The sequence below is a fragment of the Crinia signifera genome, chromosome 7 (genome assembly GCF_055691185.1).
Source record: "Crinia signifera chromosome 7, ASM5569118v1, whole genome shotgun sequence".
In the NCBI taxonomy this organism is placed as follows: domain Eukaryota; kingdom Metazoa; phylum Chordata; class Amphibia; order Anura; family Myobatrachidae; genus Crinia; species Crinia signifera.
Genome location: NC_139223.1, coordinates 56,155,808 through 56,178,066, shown reverse-complemented (window position 1 = coordinate 56,178,066; position 22,259 = coordinate 56,155,808). Strand labels below are relative to the sequence as shown.

General features: G+C 44.5%; 1 protein-coding gene across 2 annotated transcripts in view; it reads right to left on the bottom strand.

The window, feature by feature from the left end:
- Positions 1–22,259, bottom strand: part of PDGFA (platelet derived growth factor subunit A) — a 52,124-nt gene that overhangs the window by 14,960 nt on the left and 14,905 nt on the right. For both annotated transcript variants that reach the window (XM_083153153.1, XM_083153154.1), the window contains exons 3-4: positions 20,611–20,721; positions 15,370–15,557 (exon numbers count right to left, since the gene is read on the bottom strand). In XM_083153153.1, coding sequence (XP_083009279.1) covers positions 15,370–15,557; positions 20,611–20,721 — 299 coding nt within the window. The remainder of the gene's footprint in view (positions 1–15,369; positions 15,558–20,610; positions 20,722–22,259) is intronic.

The window sequence follows — 22,259 nt, the reverse complement described above, 5'->3', positions numbered from 1 at the left end:
CGTGCGAACAGCTGACATCCGCTGACATCAGCTGCCCAGTCCCCGCACGTGCGTCACGAAAAAATTTCCATGGGAACACCCATAGCGTCCTGCTATGGAAAGAAAGCCATCCACCCCCTGGGAAAAATTGCTTGTACAGCCAAAATGGCTCAATGTGTACGCACTGATCGAATTTCAGCCCAGCAAAAACGCCCAGTGTGTATGCACCTTTAGGTAAGCTGTGTTCAAATTGAAATCTAAACTGTAAAAACAAAAAACTAACATTTTTGGGCCACATGCAAAAGCAGCCGGTATTTACCCTGCACAGCAAACACGTAACCCACCCAAATCTTAATCTCTCAAGTGTTACTTTTGCCTCACCTGCATGGTCTTTTTTTACATACATGAAACAAGCCCTTCCAGCTAAGAAACTACCAGTTATAGAGCTCAATCGTGCCCATGGTGACATTTTGGGATAAAAGGGAAATAAGACAAATCAGATATTCAATTCCATTTTTTTTTTAACTTTCATAACTGGAATGGTTGGTAAAAGCAACAGTCCTTCACAATAGCTGCAACAGCTTTCCTATATAGGGACACAGGCCCTTATTCAGATCTGATCGCAGTACAAATTTATTCTCAAAATGGGCAAAACCATTTGCACTGCAGGGGGGGGCAGATGTAACATGTGCAGAGAGAGGTTTGGGTGGGGTGTGTTGGAACTGAAATCTAAATTGCAGTGTAAAAATAATTCAGCCAGTATTTACCCTGCACAGCAACAAAATAACTCCCCCAAATTTAACTCTCTCTGCACATGTTCCATCTGCCCCCCCCCCCCTGCAGTGCACATGGTTTTGCCCATTTTGAGAACAAATTTGTTTTGCAATCAGATCTGAATAAGGGCCACAATACATGTGAATGCATGGTGCCCCTATATCCTGTAAGGGTGGATGCTGCCGAGTGGTGTTGAGTGTGAACTCATTTGCCCTATTGTGTAATGCCATTAATAAAAGCAATGGCTTTTTTTTCTTATTATTTAACGGTGACATCATTTGCGTGATAACAAAATTGGCAGCAGGAATAACACAGATCAGAAAGCAAATTCTATTCTCCCATTGTTGTTCTTTTCAAATGTTGGTTGTAGAATAATATTGACCATGTGCTATGCCAGAATCGGCCAGTATCAGTAGATAAACATATTGTAGGAAGGAACATTTTCCTACAAAGTTCCGACCACACCAATGAGATCATGTATACCACTAGCCAAATGCGGCTACAGGTAAATTAACCACTTGGGAGACAATCTCTTGTTTATACAAAATCCAAAGTGTAGTTTGTACAACTGAACATTGAGTGAGCACAATACACAACAATAACATCAAACAACAGGGGTCACATTCAAAGTAAAGGGCATGATAACCACAACATGGTCCAATTGTATATGCTGCGCTATATAAGAAACTGTAACTAAATAAATAAATGAGAAGTAAGATTCATATCCCTTTCACATCGCACAAAATTACCGGGTTCATGCCGGTTCGACCGGGTAATTGGTGAGATGTGAAAGAGGTTGCCGGTTACAGCTAACCGATAGCAAGAAGGGTGCCTACCGGTTCATTGCCGTGTTGCTGTGCAGTGTGAACGGGTTAATCGGGCCGAGCGACCTGTTTCCAGTTCACACTATGGAGAAGGCAGCACCAGCTCTAAAGGTGCCCATACACTGAAGCGATTTGGTCCGATTGCGACCAATCGGCCCGTTACATCGGACCAAATCGCCTCTCCCTGACATGCAGTCGGGTCCGATGTGCGGTCCTGTGCACATCGGACCCAACCAGGTGGTCGGGCCGGCTGGCCATCCGACCACCCGTTCTAGGACCTCCCTCCAGGTGGCGAGGCGGGCGTGAAGCAGGGACGCATGCGATCCATCACAACGGATCCCATGCGTCCCTGCGGCTTGCAGGGAATCGTGTGCCTGAACACTGCTGCGAGACGTTGAGACGTCGCAGCAGTGTATGGACACCTTTAGCGCTGCCTCTGCTCCGATGATGCTCCGATGCACCCCAACATGACGCCAGCGAGTAAGCAATATTGCTGGTTCGCTTATGCCATCTGAACAGACTGCACATGCAGGGTCGCACCAGGACTGAACCATTTCAAAGTCCTGGTACGAACCTGCATTTGCGGTCTGAGAGCAGTATCAGAGCTGCATCGGCTGCATGCACCGCTATGGTGATAAATCAGATAATGTCTTGGGCACAAAGAGGTCCACTGCCAGCACATCTACTGCTCACATAAATGGGAACATTGGGAACAATGGGTGCAGACTGTACACCATCGGACCTCTGAGCATGTCTAAGCTGCATCAGACTGAGCTGCAAAATTCACAGTTGCTTAATAGGGAACACCAAGAATATGTTCCCAGCATGCTTGTATATAGCCATCCCCCTTACCTTCCCCAAACACTGACTACCTGTCATTTACCAACGAATCGCCTACAGGCTAAAAAAAAAAAAAAAAAAAATTACACTTCTCCAGGGGAGGCTCCAGATGATGATAGCAGTTCAGTTCAAAATTCAAATAGGGGAGGCACAGCACCCTATAGTGTTTATCCACTGCTTACTTCCCTAATCACTGGCGGAATGTGTGAGTGGTTGACCCATGTGCAAATATATAATTTGGGCCCCCTTCCTCCACTTCAACCCAAGTTCACAATATGCCACATAGCAGTGGATGGTAACAGTGGGAGCCTTAGTCCTCAGGGGCCCCGGTGCAATGCAACAGCTGCAACAATGATAGTTTCTCCTCTGTCCCTTATCATATATATATAATAGAGGGAATGACAATCATTAATCACATTGGGCCAGATGTATCAAGCTTCAAAAACTGATAAAATGGAGAGTAATAAACAACCAGCCAATCAACTCCTACCTGCCATTTTTCAAACCCAGCCTGTAACATGGCAGTTAGGAGCTGATTGGCTGGCTTTTTATCACTCTCCATTTTAGCATTACTTGAAGCTTGGTACATCTGGCCAACTGTTAATTAACTTGTTATTGCAAACACACACCACTTTCACCCGTGGTCCACACAAACATAAATTACTACAAAAACAACCAAAAGAAACAAAGATCTAGATAGATAGAATATATATATATATATATATATATATATATATATATATATATTTCCACACTAGTCTAGCTGAAAGTTTTTCAAAACTCCGCTTCCAGTCACAGCCCTTTTTGTCAACAGGACATGGAGCCTGCTTTCTTTAGCCCTGCAAACAAAAGTACTATAGTCAGACAGCAGCAAAAATACAAAAAAAAAAAAAAATTAAACTTGAAGGCATTTTCCAAGGCTGTCAGATTTCCATTGAACAAGTCAAAGCTGTCTGTGACATGTATGAATGCTTTGCAAGAAGGTCAACTTTGGGTCGAAGTAATATGTTTTAGCTTCTTTTATCGTGAGCTGCCTCTGTTAATGCTTTTCAAGATGCTGGGTAAATTTGACTCATCCAGCATGAAAGAACAACTAATCTGTAAAACTCTAGAAGATCAAGTGATGATTAAGACCTAAGAGTGAAGATCTAGACAGCGGCAGTTCCAGCGGATCTGTAATTACCCAGCCAACTTTAGGCTCTGTCTGAATTAAGGACGGATTTCAGAAAAGTCCCTTTTCCCTAGACTGAGCAACACTGTCTCTATACATAAAGGAAACCTATTTTACCAGTGCTCAGTCCTTGTTCCCCAATACCGCGCATGGCAAATCTATGAGTCATGTATTTTCCTGACGAGCCAAGTCTAACCGATCACCATAAAAGGTGTTCTGTTTTCTTGGGAGGCTTCTAATAATTTGATATTTGATTTAGAAAGAGATACGCCTTTCTTTTTTCCTAGATGTCTTTCAGTTACATTTATCTCTTCGCTGTTATTTTAACATTGGCAAAAAAAAAAAAAAGGAAAAAGAAAAAAACTCAAGCAATACAAATATGTACACACAGCCTTTTCACCGAACTACGATATTTGTCAAGGAGAGAAAAGACGGACAAAATTGCAGATCCAGACGATAAATACAGCTGCTAACCTACTGTGCCCTTCTTCTAAAACTCTATAACCTCATCCAAATACCAACAGATAAAGCCCCTTTGTAGAAAGTTAGTCTGCTGTTGGTAACTCCTAAGGGTAACAGGGTGGGTGCAACAATACCAGCACAGGAGATCTGGAGAGGGTCTTTGTGTAGCTTCTTTTGACAGTTTCATTTTCTTTCAGTGTTTTTCTTTCCGAAAGGACACAGAACTCACAAAGCTGGACAAGTCCTTTGCCTCCGGTTCTATAAATGGATATTGGCTGGACGGCTAGTATAAATTAACTGTGCAGTATCTCAAGGCATGACACCACGAGAGTCACAAGAAGCTGTGCAGTAGTTTCTGACATGTCAGATACAAAAACTAGCTGATCTGCAAAACATCAATGCCCTGATTGGTATTTTGCAGATGATCAGTCTGCACAAATCAAAATAACGCAGTACTTGGGGGTAGATTGAGAAAGTACAAGCCAATCAGCTCCTGTCATTTTTCAAACTCAACAAGTGACATGACAGTTAGGAGCTGTTTGGCTGATACTTTGCAAAAAGTAATCTGAGTTGATCCGGGTTCTGTCGCGGAACGTCACACTGATTATGCAGATCAGGCTTTTGAATGCTACATGAAGGACTGGCTGCTCTTGGGGCTTGATATATAATTGCTAATAATATCAGATGGGTTACTGGACCTTAGCTGGCAGCAACCAATCTCTACAAACGGCGCAGGACAAGCAGTCAGCAAAGAATAGAGATGAACAAAACACAAAAAATATATATATTTGCATGTATTAAAAGAGGAAGCATATTACTCATGCATTACAGTTCTGGAGATATTATCCAAGAGTTGGGGCACAGTCTTTATTTAAACAATTTGTGAGAGTGCAAAGCCAGAGCTGCTATGGTCCAAAATATATACTGCAGGACTGGGATGACTGCACATCGGTACGCTAGGATTGCAGAAGTTTTATATTAGTATGCTGGGATAAGGCTGAGTGCACACCACTATGCTGAGATTGGGACAATTGCATATTAGTATATTGGGATTAAGGTGTTTGTACATTAGTATGCTGGGTTTGGGGTGACTGCACATCAGCATGGAGGGACTGGGGTGATTGCACATCAGCATGGAGGGATTGGGGTGATTGCACATCAGCATTGTGGGATTGGGGTGATTGCACATCAGCATGGAGGGATTGGGGTGATTGCACATCAGCATGGAGGGATTGGGGTGATTGCACATCAGCATGGAGGGATTGGGGTGATTGCACATCAGCATGGAGGGATTGGGGTGATTGCACATCAGCATGGAGGGATTAGGGTGATTGCACATCACCATTGTGGGACTGGGGTGATTGCACATCACCATGGAGGGATTGGGGTGATTGCACATCAGCATGATGGGATTGGGGTGACTGCACATCAGCATGGAGGGACTGGGGTGATTGCACATCAGCATGGAGGGACTGGGGTGATTGCACATCAGCATGGAGGGACTGGGGTGATTGCACATCAGCATGGAGGGATTGGAGTGATTGCACATCAGCATGGAGGGACTGGGGTGATTGCACATCAGCATGGAGGGATTGGGGTGATTGCACATCAGCATTGTGGGATTGGGGTGATTGCACATCAGCATGGAGGGATTGGGGTGATTGCACATCAGCATGGAGGGATTAGGGTGATTGCACATCACCATTGTGGGACTGGGGTGATTGCACATCCCCATGGAGGGATTGGGGTGATTGCACATCAGCATGATGAGATTGGGGTGATTGCACATCAGCATGGAGGGATTGGGGTGATTGCACATCAGCATGGAGGGATTGGGGTGATTGCACATCACCATTGTGGGACTGGGGTGATTGCACATCAGCATGATGAGATTGGGTTGATTGTACAACAGCATGGAGAGATTGGGGTGATTGCACATCAGTATGCTATAATTACTGTAACTGCATTGGATTTGGGCGATTGCACATCAGCATGGTGGGACCAAGGCTATAGCACAAGAGCTTGGTGGGACTGGGGTGGTCACATAAGAACATGGTGGGACTGGGCTAATTGCACATGAGCTTGGTGGGGCTGGACTGAATGCACTAGCACATCAATATGTACATGAGTACTCAGCTGCACAGTGAGAAGGCAATACGCCCAGTGAGTCTGATAAGCAACATACAGTATATTTTTGAAAACAATAAAAAAACATCCAAGTCTCCTGTGTAGGAACGTGCATGCACATCTGCTGTACACACCCAGAGTTGCTCACTCACTGCTAAGCATCAGCACCTTAAAACAAATGGTCACTTTAAAAAAAAAAAAAAAATGAATTAAACAATGAACAAATCAGGGCTGGTTGATACTAAGGACAACAAACAATGTCACGTTTACCTTGGGCACCAATGCATCATCTCCCAGTGCTGTAACCAGCAACTACACCAAACAACCATAGCATGGACTAGCAACCAACTGCTCCAGTAATTCATGGTTTGCAGTAACCAGTGACAAGCACTATGAAATAACAGAGATGCAGGGTAAGGTAACAGATATAGGGGACATATAATTATATTACGGAACTTTCTCCTACCTATGTCTCGCCTGTACCAGACTCTGACAGCCACGTAATGGAATGAAAAACAGAATTAAAGACCATTCCGCCTAGTGACAATCCCCTTCTTTCTCTAAGGCCGGCAATTCTGAGACTGCATAGTGCCGGTCTCTTTTCTGTTTCCACGCTTTCTCATAATTACTTTACCCTTACAGTTCATACTCACCTTAAGCCATGAACAGTAATAACCTGAATTAAATTGTCAAATATAGGAAGAATGCATAAACGTCTGCAGTGTGAGGTAAATGAGGGCAGTCCTTTAGAGGCCTAGAATTATCTTTTGGTACTTATGTAGTAACTGGGCTGCCGATTTCTAAATCGGGTCGGATCGGGAGATCGCATCGCATCGCATGCGACCATGCGATTCGATGCGATGCGATGCGATGACCCGATTTTTCCATAGGAATCAATGTTAAAATGGACTGAGTCCATTTTAACATGGAATTCAATGGGAAAAATGGGTCCTTTTCATACCCCTACTATCCAAGTGGGCATGGAGTTGGATATAAACCTGTGGCGAGCGTAGCGAGCCACCGAGCCCGAAGCGTGGCGAGCGAAGCGAGCCCCGCGAGGGGACGAATACCGTCCCCTCGCGGGGCTCGCTTCGCTCGCCACGCTTCGGGCTCGGTGGCTCGCTACGCTCGCCACAGGTTTATATCCAACTCCATGCCCACTTGGATAGTAGGGGTATGAAAAGGACCCATTTTTCCATAGGAATCATTTTAACATTGATTCCTATGGAAAAATCGGGTCATCGCATCCGATATCGGATGCGATGCGATGCGATATCGCATCGCATCGCATCTGATTGTATGCCTTAACTTAAGGCATACAATCAAAAAATCGGCAGCCCAGTTACTACATAAGTACCTATCTTTTTATAGAACGACCATCCCCAATCTCTATTTTAATTTACAGAATTAAGACAAAAAAAAATACTTTGTTAAATCTAAGATTGAGACTCATTTTATCTTTATTTCCAATACACACATTATTGCTCTACATTGCAATTAGGACCTTAATTCTGGTCCACATGCAATGCTGCAAATTTCACAGCGTTACGTGTGGACCAAACGCTGCCCACAGTGCCAATGGACTGTGCTCCCCACCGACGCCTCCCGCCCTGCTAGGTCGCCATGCCTGCTCGCACCCTGTGCCTGCATATGCGCAGACGCCGAACCATTTAGAATAACCCCCTTGGTGTCGGATAAATACATCATAACATAACCCTTATAACATAGGTTGAGATGGATCGAACCTTTGAAAGAGTTAGGACCAGGTGTATCAAACTTCAAAAAGTGATAAAATGGAGTGATAAAAAGACCAGCCAATCAGCTCCTGCCTGCTATGTTACAGGCTGGTCTTTCCACTTTATCACTTTTTGAAGCTTGATACATCTGGCCCATTAAGTGGTTAATGTTGACCATAGCAGTTTCAAGCTATCATTACCTAGCACAGCTTATAAAATGACAGAAGCTAATTGGTTGCTGCGGGCAACCTCTAGGGGACACGGCGGGGTGCCGGCATCGTCAAGTGCATATGCAGGAAGGGAGTAACAGTGGGGGGGACGGAGGGGTGCCAGCATGGCCGTCTTTAAAGAGGACCCCCATCATCTGTACATGTAGGACGAGGGAGGGGATCATTAACGATATTGAGTTTACACATCAGAAAATATAGTAAAAGATATTGCTCAGAAAGTCCTGACTGAGCAATATCTTTTACTATAGCCTCTGCTGTGTATGGGGCTTATATCTCCCTCAAAGGTTTGAATCATCTCCTCAACAGCGCACTTACAAAGGGGTATTCTCTACTGACAACAACCTGGGGCCAGATGCACTAAGCTTCAAAAGTGATGAAATGGAGAGTGATAAACAACCAGCCAATCAGCTCCTGTCTGACATTTTTCAAACACAGCCTGTAACATGGCAGATGGGAGCTGATTGGCTGGCTGTTTATCACTCTCCATTTTATCAATTTTGAAGCTTTGTGCATCTGGCCCTTAATCACTTGATGCCCCACCTTAAAGGTCCATACACACTGGGCGACTATGCCCAGCGTGTATGGACAGCGATGATACAAATCATCGCTGTGGGGAAAGCCGCTCAGTGCATACACACTGAGCGACTTTCCCCCTGCCCGGCGCCGACGGAGGGGGGAGGACGGCGTTGCATAGCGCAGAGCTATGCAAAGCCGTCCTGAAAGCCACTCATCTGCTGGTATTACCAGCAGATGAATGGCTTTCCCGGCGATGATGCGGGAGCACGCAGCAGCGCTCTTCGCCGGGCCATATACACTGGGCGGCTTTGAGCTGAAAGCCGCTCAAACTGGGTGTTTTGAGCCCAGTGTGTATGGGCCTTTAGGCTCAGGGAGAGATATATCAAATCTTGGAGTAAGATAAAAGTACTAGCTGTCTGCGGTTTTTCTAGCACAGTTTTTAAAATTACAGGTAGAAGATGATTGGTTAGTACAGTATCCCTCTCTTAGCATAAATAAATCACCCGTCATTCCAGGTACTCAGTAAACCATGAAGGCACCCAATTAGGTGGCATCAAACAGATGTAAATGTATTGCATTTCATTCCTATATAGAAATAAGAAGAAGACCACAAAAACAAAAATATGTCATCGAAATGCATCAAAAAAAACTTTATGCAGCTTGGTATAGAGATAAACACGTGAAAATGATGGAGGAGAAAAATACAACACATTTTAATAGCTACGTAACAAAGTATAAAATCCAGCTATGCTGCGACAATGTACATCCACAATGATTTCCTTTGTGAAGCCCTGTAAATACCAGTTGTTTCTCAACAGTGATGTCATCATTCAACACACGCTGGGTTCTCCAACCCACATCTGCAAGCCAGGAACCATCAAAAGTCCTAGTTTCAAGGACAGAGGAACTATGTGAGAAACCAAAAGTGCCTTTCTGAAGTTAATCATAACCCATGCTTCGCAACTCATGAATGTACAATAAGATGTGGTATTCTGGCTGTATGAGACCCAACTGATGTGGAAATGATGTAGTACCATAAATATCATTCATAATGTTTCAAACATTAATCACAGCAACCATCTAGAATGAAATGGTCATCAAAAGAGCAAGTTTGGCACCATGTCACTTCATCAGACGCGGGTAGGCACAGACAGGGCATTTGCAGACTGAATCATCTGTGTATGAGTGGTGGCAGGATGAGGACAAGGAGAACTTCAGAAACATTCAGAAGACAGAAGAGTCTGGAAAGGTCAATGAGCTAATTTTGGGTGGCATGCGGACAACCCGTGGGAGGAGATTAGGAAACAAATTGAGGGCTGCAAATTATATCACCTAAGGATGATTACATGTAAAAGCAAGATGTCCAATATTCTCCCACCAGATTCACTTCAAAGACATCATTAAACGTCTATAACAACTCCCATGGTGATTACGGGGGAGATGAAAGAAGAGTTTGTATGTTCTACCTGCGCTGTGACCTGCGCTTAAAATGAACATCATTATGTATGAAAGCAGAAAAAAACACTTCCTCTGCATTTTCTGCAAACATTTAATGATTTCACTGTCCGCATACTATTTTTTGGTAACGGGAAACTATTCAGAAATTAAGAATAAAAAAAGGCACACTTTTGTGGCTAATCCTTTTTTAACTTGTACAAACCTTCAGAGGCTTCTGTGGGGTCTGGTCTGTGTGCAAGATGTCACAATGGCTGTGGTTCATGTTGGCTCTACCGAGCGCTGAAATGCAGCCCTGGCGAACACCCCCCCAATGCCGAATCTCCTCGTTAACACATCCCCTCACATGCAACCGCTAGCAGGAGAACTTATTCAATGGTCACCGACCATCAAATGATTTCTCCTGCTTTCCGAAATAAGGCCAGTCTGAACTGACTTTTATTTCCTTCGGTGTCTGTCGGAGAGGGGGAGAGTGCGGACGTCCTGTGACGTCAGCCACCTGCCCCCGGCAGTCATTCCCATGAAATGCTAGACGTTAACATGTGCCGGCCACGTTTCCACCCTTGTCCCTCCCTCCCTGCAATGAACGGTCTGGCGAATGTGTAACCCACCGAAGCCGGTCGTTGCCAGGCGCCATCGGATAGGGGCAGAATTCGCACCATTCCGAATGGTACTGAATCAGCCCGAATGTTTCAGAAGTTTTGAGCATGCTCAGTGGGGCGGTAAGATGCAGCGCATCGCTTCAAAATGATAGAACATCATAACAGTAATGTCAGCACCGATAGCTTTTGTGCACCCAAATGAAGCAGTCCCTGAACTGCTCTTTCGGGTGCCATCTAGTGGCAGCTGGCATGCACAATGCTTGAATTCCCCCCATAGAGGCAAGGAGCAGCATTATCCGTTATCATTTTGGATTGCTGACTGTTTTCTAGCCATTTTCTCTCGTAGTCATAAAAAGAAAAAACTTCCATATTAGGTTACATCGTTAATGCACATGTTGCTGTCCTATTTCTCAGCTGAACCAAGGGTTGGCCAGACTGTGGCTCTCTTTGAAATGGGCATGCCTGGATATGTAGCATCACAACAGCAGCCACAATTTGGTCAGGCCTGGTTTAGCCTATCGGTGCAGCAGGAAATTATACCAGCGCTGAGGCGTGAGGTGGTGCAGGTCATTGAATGGCAGCCTAATCAGTGTATAAACACAGCATTACCCTGCAACAAGGGCCTAATTCAGACTGAATCGCATTGCTAAATCATTCTCTAATTGCCAAAACCATGTGCACTGCAGGTGGGGCAGATGTAAGATGTGCAGAGAGAGTTCAATTTGGGTGGGATGTGTTCAAAATTTAATATAAATTGCAGTGTAAAAATAAAGCAGGCAGTATTTACCCTGCACAGAAACAAAATAACTCACCCAAATCTAACTCTCTCTGCACAAGTTACTGTGCATCTGCCCCACCTGCAGTGCAGCATAGTTTTGCCAATTAGAGAAAGATTGTGCTTACTGAATTAGGGTGAAAGTCATGTACAGTATGTTACTGCATAATCTGCTGCTATCTGAACTTTCAGATCTGATCACAGTACAAATTCGTTGTCAAAATGGGCAAAACCATGCTGCACTGCAGGTGGGGAAGATGTAACACTTATAGAGAGTTAAATTTGTGTGAGTTATTTTGTTTCCGTGCAGGGTAAATACTGGCTGCATTATTTTTACACTGCAATTTAGATTTCAGTTTCAACTCACCCTGCCCAAGTCTAACTCTCTCTCTGCACAGGTTACATCTGCCCCGCCTGCAGAGCACATGGTTTTGCCCATTTTAAGAACAAATTTGGGTACTTATGTAGTATCCGGGCGCCCGATTTTATGATCGGGTCGGAAAAATCGCATTGCATGCAACCAAATCGCATGCGATGCGATCGATGCAATTTTCCATAGGATTCAATGTTAAAATGGTCCTGTTCATTTCCCCTCTATCCAAGTGGGCATAGAGTTGATTTTATATAGCGTGGCGAGTGCAGCGAGCCACCGAGCCCGAAGCGTGGCGAGCCCCACGAGGGGACGCTGAATACATTTTAAGTAATCGACGTCCGATCGCCACACTATATAAAATCAACTCTATGCCCCTTGGATAGTGTGGAAATGAACAGGACCATTTTAACATTGAATCCTATGGAAAATCGCGTTGATCGCATGGCATCGCGTTGCATCTGATTGTCTGCCTTAAGTTAAGGCATACAATCAAATAATTGGGTGCTCAGATATTACACAAGTGCCCAAATTTGCACTGCAATCAGATCTGAATGAGGGCCATTGCCCAGTTTGCACGTGGATGTTACTAGAAAATGACTAGTCAGAAACCATGGGGACATGAAGGTGAAGAACTGCATGGTATGCAATATTCCTCTACACATCCTATTGCATCTCCCTGCTCTCTCCAAGGACAGTAGCAGTAGCAATTATTTATACTGCGTTTTAGTTATATAAAGTTACCAAGTGACTCTGTAATTAGACTTTGAAGGAAAAATGTAGTCTGCCAACTGGAAGTGAAATATTTCGCTGGATGCCCTTGTCTGGTCAGCCTGCTTTATCATTTATTGATCTCTGGTTGTGTCTGCGCACACAGCCAGCTCTCTCTGTGCCATGATCTCACTACCTTGTCGCTCTACAGAAAGAAAGGCCTCTATTTTAATAAAAAAGGGAAGTCTTTATAAAACTAGACATTGTGCAAACAGTCGAAAGGCTCAAAAACATTCCAGGAATACTGAGAGCGGTCCACCAGTGTTTAACACTTTCCACCACATCCTGTGTGACCCTCCCGTACAATTTGCTAAATGACGCCACACAAAGCCATCCAAGTACCAAGTCCACATTTAGAAAATGCTGCTTGTCATCTGTATAAAGCTCCCACAAGAGAGGCAGGCGTTGCGGTGTGACCGTACACTGTGCTTCATTGTCTAAATCGGGGGGCGAAGGGGTGGTGAGCTTCCAATTTCAAGTGTTAAACGCCTCTTCTCCTCACATCCACTTTGACCTTATGTCCTTTAACTTTACAAGGAAAATTAGTGGCAGATTGTTTCATTTTCACATATCCGCTCCAGCACACAGTGCTAGATAGAGATTATACGGAGGGACATGTCTCATGAGTGTGGAATTATTCCAAGGTTTTTGAAATTTCACCTCCTATGAATGACATTAAACAGCCTCTCGAGAGCCAGTTAAACACCACAGGACCTGCAGACAGTAGTAGAGCTTACAGAAGGTTGAGAGGATTATTCTGTGTCAAAACCAGGAGAAGGCAATTAATAAGTACCACAAATAATTCTGCAATCAATCAACCAAATCCATCAGGGCCTTATCTGTGTGAGGCATAGGCGTTTCTATAATGGGTACCTGTATCACAGACTGTTTGCTTTCATTTATCTTCACTTTAGAAGCTTTAGTAAATTACCACTTAAAGTCTAATGCAGACTATTAGATCTAGACATTAACTTTGAACCAATAAAAGGGGATGAACTAAGAAACCAATCCAGTATAGTCAGGGCCGGCGCCACCACTAGGCAGCTCTAGGCATTTGCCTAGGGCGCCGGCCACTGGAGGGCGGTAATGAGCTGCCTGGAGGAGCAGCAGCAGCAGTAGGAGGAAGGGTCCCGACACCGAGGAGAGCAGGAGGAAGCAGGTGAGTGAGCCTGCCCCCACCCCTGGAGCCCGCACTGACCCCCGTGGAGCTCTAACCGCCCCCACCCCCCCTCCCGTACCCGCATCTCCCTCCACCAAAACACTGCATCTCCCTCCATCAAACCCCCACCGACGGAGCGGAGCATAGTCGCGGCCGCATTAACCCCCGGCGTCCGCATTAATCCCTCCCCTGACGGAGCGGAGCACCGCATTTACCACCCCCCAGAGTGGGTGAGTGCCGGGCCACCGGGGCTCCTCCCCACCTGGGGCGCTCCGGTGCCCTGCACCGGCACTGAGTATAGTGCAAGAGGCAAGGAGACTAATAAGAGAAATACACAGATATATCAACCAATTTAGGAGGGAATTCAAATTATTAGTTTTTTGGATGCCCTGCGTCCAATGGAGCAATTCAATTGTTGCTCTGTTCAGGCATGAATATAGCAGGCACCTATTATTTCTGCACCCTCCTCCTGGAGAGTTGAGCCAAAATGTGCGGCTTTTTGCACATTTTCCTTGTTGCATCAAATGTTTAGATAAGCATAAAAACAGGAATGGACATCCAGCTCCTGAACCACAATTGAATATCACCCAGTCTAAAGTGACATGCAATTGGCAAGGCTTAAACAGTTGAATTGCCCCATAGATGGTAAGGCAACGTTAAAATATATAAAACCAATGGATGGCAGAGCAACTAGTAAGAGAGACTAAGGTGGATGTGTATCAAGTAGCCTAAAGGGTGGAGAAACTGCCCATAATAATAACTGACCTTCTACCTATCGTTCTAAAGAATGTACTTGGTAAATGATAGCCAGATAGTGGATTGGTTACTATGGGAAACCTCTCCACTCTTTAGAAGGCTTGATACATTTCCCTCTAAGACATCAAGCCAAAAAAGATGGCAAGAATATCAGAAATGGGTATCAGCCAACACAACAAATGGTCCAGGCTCGCCACAATATTAGAATATACTGTAGATGGTAAGTCACTAGCTAAAGCAAGATTCTAACACACCAAACAGACATAAGTCAAAACATTACCTAGAAAAGACCACAGGGCGGTGGAATCCACCAATCAGAAATGAGACAGCTACCATTGAGAGTATTAACCCTACACAGGGAAGCCAGCCATCAAAGAAAAGGGCGTAGGTCAACAGTGCCTTGGTTGATAGTTAATAAAGCAACACCATAGGTTCCCCACTGACATGGTTAACATAAACAAAAGCTCGCCATGGCAATGGTCAACACATGATTAGGTCAACATGAGTTTATATTTTTTTTAAACTTACATACATGAACTCAGATTGGGGACAGTAAAGTGCTGAGTGCAACAGTACATTAATCTGGGGTCCATGTTATGAAATCTCCAAATTGACACCAAAAAAAACTCATGTCAACCATTTGCTTGCGTTGACCTTTGATTATAGCAATACCGTCCATGTCGATCCATTTGGTGTCAACCTATTGACCGTTGACCCTTTATGACATACCCAAAAAAGGTCAGACTCAATGCCCCAAACCAACAATGAATCCGATGATTTTAATTTGACCATATAATGAAAAGCCACAGCCTATTGCTTTACCTTAACACTCCGATGGTGTATCCTTGATGGTTGGCATTTAACACTGCTGGTATTACAGCAGCCTGTGCATCGTTTCACCTCCACACAAGGAGGCCATATCAGAAAGTTTGCAGATGTTGGGTCAATTTGGCTACGAGGTATCTCGTATATAACAGTCCTTGTTTTGCAGACCGCAGGGACAGCTTCTTCTGTAAAGATGGAGAGACGGTGGATGAATAAATAGAAATGTGCAACAACTGTTTAGAATTGCATAATAATGCAGTGCAACCATGAACCCATTATCAAAATATTTCTGAATTGAAACAGACAGGCAAGTCTCAGCGGGATATAAAAACAGAATTATTCAAAAAGGACCATGAAGTTCCTAAAGAAATGTATCATTCTAAAATAATACCCGTGAAGGGATATATATATTGTTTGTTGTCACCTAACATTCCATCCCAAGTATTAAATCCCAATTTTATTACAGGCAGAAGTCCCTCCCATTTTGAAATTGCATCTGACACAGGTCAGAAGGGTGAGAAAGCAGTCATTTGAGCCGCTGTTGCATCACTGCCACTTGCATATGACTTTATAAACTCATACAGTACATTTTTTGCACAGGATAGGCCCACTGGTGGTGCGCCTAGCTTTGCAGAGCAATTCAGAAACAGGATATCTTTTATTGGATCCACATTACCAAACTGAAATTAAACAGGAGGAGGAAGGGGTTAGATTTTTTAGCATTTCCACCGGATTGAGGGCGTCATGTGATGTCAACCATCCGCCTGAAGCAGGTAGGGGCACACCTGTGTTCCGACCGGCCTGTCCAGCATTTCTATGGGTGCGCCCAATGTTTTTGTGGCCATGCCCATGAAATGCTGGACGGGCCTGTAGGAATGCCCCCTGCCTGTCACTCAGACACCGAGTGCTCAGGCAAATGAAAAATTTGCAGAAGGTGTTCAATGCGGGGGGGAGGGGGGGCTTGCACAGGAGCATAATTGCGCATGTGCAGACACCACCATTGGCTGGGGGAGCGAATTTGGAACCACAGCGAACCAGTCTAAAAAGCCCCCAGAGAGAAAGAGAGTTAGGCCCAGATGTATCAAGCTTCGAAAAGTGATAAACTGGAGAGTGATAAACAGCCAGCCAATACGCTCCTACCTGTCATTTTTTTAACCCAGACTGTAACATGACAGAGCTGATTGGCTGGCTGTTTATCACTCCATTTTATTCACTTTTTGGAGCTTGGTGCATCTGGGGTGGTGGTGGGGAAGGGGGGAGCATGCAAAGCGAGCGCATTTTGTACATGTTCAGTTAAGTATAAACACTTCAGTTATTTCATGTATATTATTCAGCTCAGCAATAGCTTTTGATATGTTAATGTTAAACAGTGGCTTTGCTTCATCTTTAAAGTGTGACTAAAATCTGTATCGCAGCAACTGTCTCAGAGTCACTTGGCATGCCATTAATAGTCAGAGATGAGTAATATATAAAGATTTAGATAGATTCCATGATTGTTTCAGCGATTATTGCGTGGATGGATAAAATTCACCACTCATAACAAAATAATGAATACTTCTTATTTAGCTTCAGCACACTTAAGGATATGCCAGGGCACAGCCTGCTGAGAAAATGGGAATATCATCCTCTAAAATGAGTTCTACCTGCCCCCAAATGTGGCCAACGTCATGCAGACATATAATAAGGAGAATTTACAATAAAGTATAAGCTAATGCAATACGACCCTAAATATTTAGTGATGTGTTGGCTACCAACATGTATTTACATTTCAATTAGGGCGGGATATATTAACATACATCACCGCCTGGCCACCGCTATACCAGCGCATATGTACACATCGTGGTGCAGTAACGGAGGCCCCCGCGATACCTGTAATGTGGTTTGCGGGGGGTCTCCGTCACCTCCTGGGTTCTGTGGCATCGCCAGCATCTCCTCCTCCCCCCTGCAGCCGGAAGGACATCCCCGGCTGCAACATGCAACAACATGGAAGTCAGGGGAGGGGGGTGTGGACACCAGGCAATGGGCTGGGATAGAAGCCCATAGGCTTCTATAGGGTATCGCCACCCAAAGGTGACGATACCCTGCCCGCCGAAGACGGTGCGGCAGGGTTTTAGTACATATGAAAATGCGGTAAAACAGGGGTTTTACCCCATTTTCAGCTTAATACATCCCGCCCGTAGAGTGTACAGTGTGGCCCTTATTCTGGTTCACTCACAAAGGCAAATTCCATCTCAAATGGACAAAACCATGTGCACTGCAGGGAGGCATGTAACATGTGCAGACAGATTTAGATTTGGGTGAGGTTTTTTGTTTCTGTGCAGAATAAATACTGACTGCTTTATTTTTACACTGCAATATAGATCTCACTTTGAAATAAAACCCCACCCAAATCTAATTCTCTCTGCACAAGTTACATCTGCCCCACCTGCAGTGCACATGGTTTTGTCCATTTGAGAAGGAATTTGCCTGTGCGAGTGAACCAGAATAAGGGCCTATGTGCACGTTATTGCAAAGGAAGAACGGTCACTCACAAATATGGTTGCATTCATGACAGGATACAGGTGAATAAAGGAAGTTCTGAAGCCAAAACCAAGGTTTCAACATGTTCACAACATTGATTCCATCTGCAGAACACTATCTGAAAGTATTAGCACTCTTGCATAGCATGTTGTGATGTCGTTTGTGTTTTAACGCTGGGAAAGTCGTCGGCTTTGGCCAGTAGCACACAATTAGTAAGCAGTTTTATTTTTAAGCAAGGATTCATAGTTGAGCCAGGATGGGAACCTCTCAACTCTAAAACCTGTCGGCAGATTTAAATTTTGCCTGCCTGCAGTGCCGCTTCCAACGGGACTTCCTTTTAACGCTAGGGGAAGCCCATTTTGTACCATATAGAATAACACTTATATGTTTCTGTGTTTTTAACCCCAATCTAAATCCACACACTTCTCAAGCAATAGTGAGTCATGAAAACACCTGCCAGCAATCCCAGTCACAGAATTTGTCAGCAATGTCTTACTAAATATACTCTCAGCAAGTGCGAAGGTTGAGCCTATGATATGTGTGATAAAATTCTTCCTGAATTATACAAGGGTGTCGCTCCGGACCAGCTAAACAATGATTAGCTAACACAAAAAATAACACACCGATTATCTCCAGTGATAACGGAAACAGGAAAAATATCAGGAATCGCATAGATGTCCGCGACTGTGCGGTCAGTGCTTCCGATGGTATGGATTTCAAGAGTAAATTATGATGGGGCGCCAATGTCCACAGTACAGTGGGGGGGAAGACATGCTTGAGTGTAGGATTAGCAGCTGGTTGACTTGCAGGGGGAATTAATCAAATCTTGGAAAGAGAAAGTCTTGAAGTTGGCCATACCATTACCAACCAATCAGTATCTAAGTACAATAGTATTATCTTTCTCCAAGATTTGATAAATCTCCCCCATAGTATGATATATAGCTCCCCCTCTGACCAGTTGAAGCATGGACTCCACAAGATTTTTGAAGGCTTCCTGTGTTATCTGGCACCAAGACGATAGCAGCAGATTCTTTAAGTCCTGTAAGATACGACTTAGGGCCTTCATGGCGCAGACTTGTTTTTCCACCACATCCAACAGATGCTCGAACAGCTTGAGATCTGAGAATTTGGAAGCCAAGTCAACACCTTTAACTGTTGGTCATGATCCTTAAACCTTCCTGAACAATTTTTGTAGCATTATCCTGCTATCAGGAAATACCGTTGACATGAAGGCATGTCCTTGGTCTGCCACAATTGTTACAAAGTAACATCCACATAAGGTTTCCCAGAGCATCATCCTGCATCAGCCGGCTTGCCTTCTTCCCATAGTGCATTTTTGTGCCATTTCATCCCGGGTAAACAACGTACTCGGTCATCCACATGATGTAAACAAAAAAAGTGATTTATCAGATCAGGCCACCTTGGACCTTTTAGCAAATGTGCTACAGTAGCTCTCCTGTGGGACCGGACCAGATGGGCTAGCCTTGGGTTACCATGGGGCTGTAGCCAGGACAAAGATTGTCTTTTTTAAATCACTTATGGTAACTACTGTACCAGAAACACGAAGCGACCATCCCAATCTGGCCCTTGTCCAAGATCTTTATGCTTTTCCATTTCTCTTGCCTCCAACACATCAGCTTCACTGTTGACTTGCTGCCTAATGTATCCGATCCCTTGACAGGGTCCATTGTAATGAGATAATCAATGTAATTCACTTCACCTGTCAGCAGTTTGAGGTTACGGCTATAAATATTGACACATTTAAGTCTTAGAACCTTTCTGTGAAATGTATACAGTGAACTAAACCAATACCCAGCCTCACAATGCCAGGTGACCTCCCTGAGACGCTAAACAAGGTGCCTAATCAGACTTCACTTGACTTTCCTCTACAATTTGCTGTCCAAGTCATACTCGAATGTAAAAACAACATTGCTTTTTCAGCACCAATGAAATGAGAGGTCAAGTGAAAAAGCTGAGTAATTTTCCATTAGGTAGAACAAAAGAATAATGCAATCCAGTAACGTCATAGAGCTTCACAAATCCCAAAGTCACTGTGTCTATAAAACTACAACTATGTCAGAGACAACTACAGTATAATACACCTTTCACACCGCACAAATAGTCTGGGTATGACCCAGGTTGTAATCGGGACAACACGGGTCACTGTAAGGTGTGAAAGGGCCTTTTAAAAAATCCAGGGTCCAACAACCTGCCAATCCAACCCATGTTAAAAGAAGGCTTTTACTTTAGACATTGCCGCTTCACCTCGCAAATGCCGGGTCGCTCCCGGGGCAGAACAGTGTCCAAATCCCGGGTGTGACCCAGCAATTACGATGTAAAAGGGGTATCCGCCTTGGTCTTCGGCCCCATTCATACTTTCAGATGGCTCAGATACGTGACTAGCAACTGAAAGTTACAACATTGTCCCCATTAGCAATGACATATTCGCTTGTCCTCAGCAAGTAATCTAAACATATATACATTAAATGAAGGCTCCACTGATGTGATTTAAAATATCTGAACTCTCAATTCACACATACTGTAACAGCTACATGAAGGTGCATTTAAAAAAAAAAAAAAAAATTATATATATATATATATATATATATATATATATATATATATATATATATATATATATATATAATCTTAATGACTGTACGCAGAACAAAAAGAATCCACACATGTCCGGTATACAATTTAAATGTGCCCACTCACCGATACTTCGCTTCCTGCGAATAGGCACAGACCTCTTCTCCTGCACATGGCGGTTGTGATAGAAGCTGTGTGGTTGTGGTTTAACGTTTCCTCCAGAAAACTCGTCAGCTCCTACAGGGGGGAAAGGACAGTTGGTTTTTTAAGATTCAAAGGAAAAATTACTGTTCATTCTAAGAAGATAAAACAGAGTATATAGGGAAAATTACATAGTGAATAGAGGAGAAATTTGGTTAAAAAAAAGGAGGGGTGGGGTCACAACTGGATTATTTTTTAAAGCAACTCAAGAGTGAGCTAAGTAAGATGAAGTTTCCCATAATAATTAGCTTCTAGCTATCATTTATCTAGCAGTCCAGAATACATGAGTTGATTAGCACCTGTGCTCTAGACCCCATGTACCTGATGTATCTGATCTATCAGCACAACGCAAGGTAGAACAGAGCACAACAGCGATGTAATTACTACTATAAGAAACAGTAAAATATCTAACTTAATACCAGGCAAAACCCACAGATGAAGCAGGCTCTACTGCAGTGGTGGCCAACCTGTGGCTCTTGAGCCTCATGCGGCTCTACCCCTTGTAAAGTGCGGCTCCTGCTCCCACTGCTGCTCGCCGCCTACCGTCTGTCCCAGTCACCCCTGCTGCCGGTTCCCTGAATCCCTTCTCCTTCTGAGGGGAGGAGAGCGTGCATCGCGCATCTCTCCTACCCTTTACTGTGCATCCTTGTGACTGGGCCGTCCGCCAATCAGAGCTCGTGGTCCAGCAGCCAATCAGGAGTCGTCCAGTGAGCTTTGATTGGTGGGCGGCCCAGTCACAGGGAAGTGAGGAGGAAGGAGATGCGCGGTGTGCTGTGCTCTCCTCCCATCTGTGACATGACAGGACTGCAGGAGGACACCAGACTGTCCTTTCCCCGCCTGGCAGCAGCAGCAACAACAGTGAGTGCTGCTGATGGGAAATTTGCACTCTGGGGGCATAGCAGTTTGTGGCACTGTGGGGGCATAGCAGTTTGTGGCACTGTGGGGGCATAGCAGTTTGTGGCACTGTGGGGGCATACCAGCTTTTTGGCACTGTGGGGGCATACCCGGCACCGTGTGGTGCATACCTGGCACCGTGGGGGGCATATGTGTATCTGGCACTATTGGGGGCATATGTATATATGGCACTGCACTATTGGAGGCATATTTTTTTGGGCGCATGCGCCTTCGGTGCGCGCATGATGTCGGCTCTTTAGCTTGACTACCGATATTTTTCGGCTCTTTACCTCTGACCGGTTGGCCACCCCTGCTCTACTGGCTCTAGACTTGATCAAGGTTGGACTGGGCCACAGGGGTACAGCGGCCCACCTCCTCCTCTAGGGATCAGTTTACAGACTGTGAATTAAACTGCACTTTCTACAATGCATTGTTTTTATTAATATGGTGCATTATTATACAAGCATTAGCAGTATTTAATGTATATATTTCTCATGCACTCACTAATATTTAGGCAATCCAACATGGCATCTAGCTACACCCCCTCCCTCTGGAGACTGACCATACCCCTAAACATGGCAATCCAACATCGCACCTAGACACACTCCACTGTGGAGACGGACCGCACCCCTAAACATGGCACCCTACCATTGTATTCCCTCCCGTGGGCCCTTCATGCC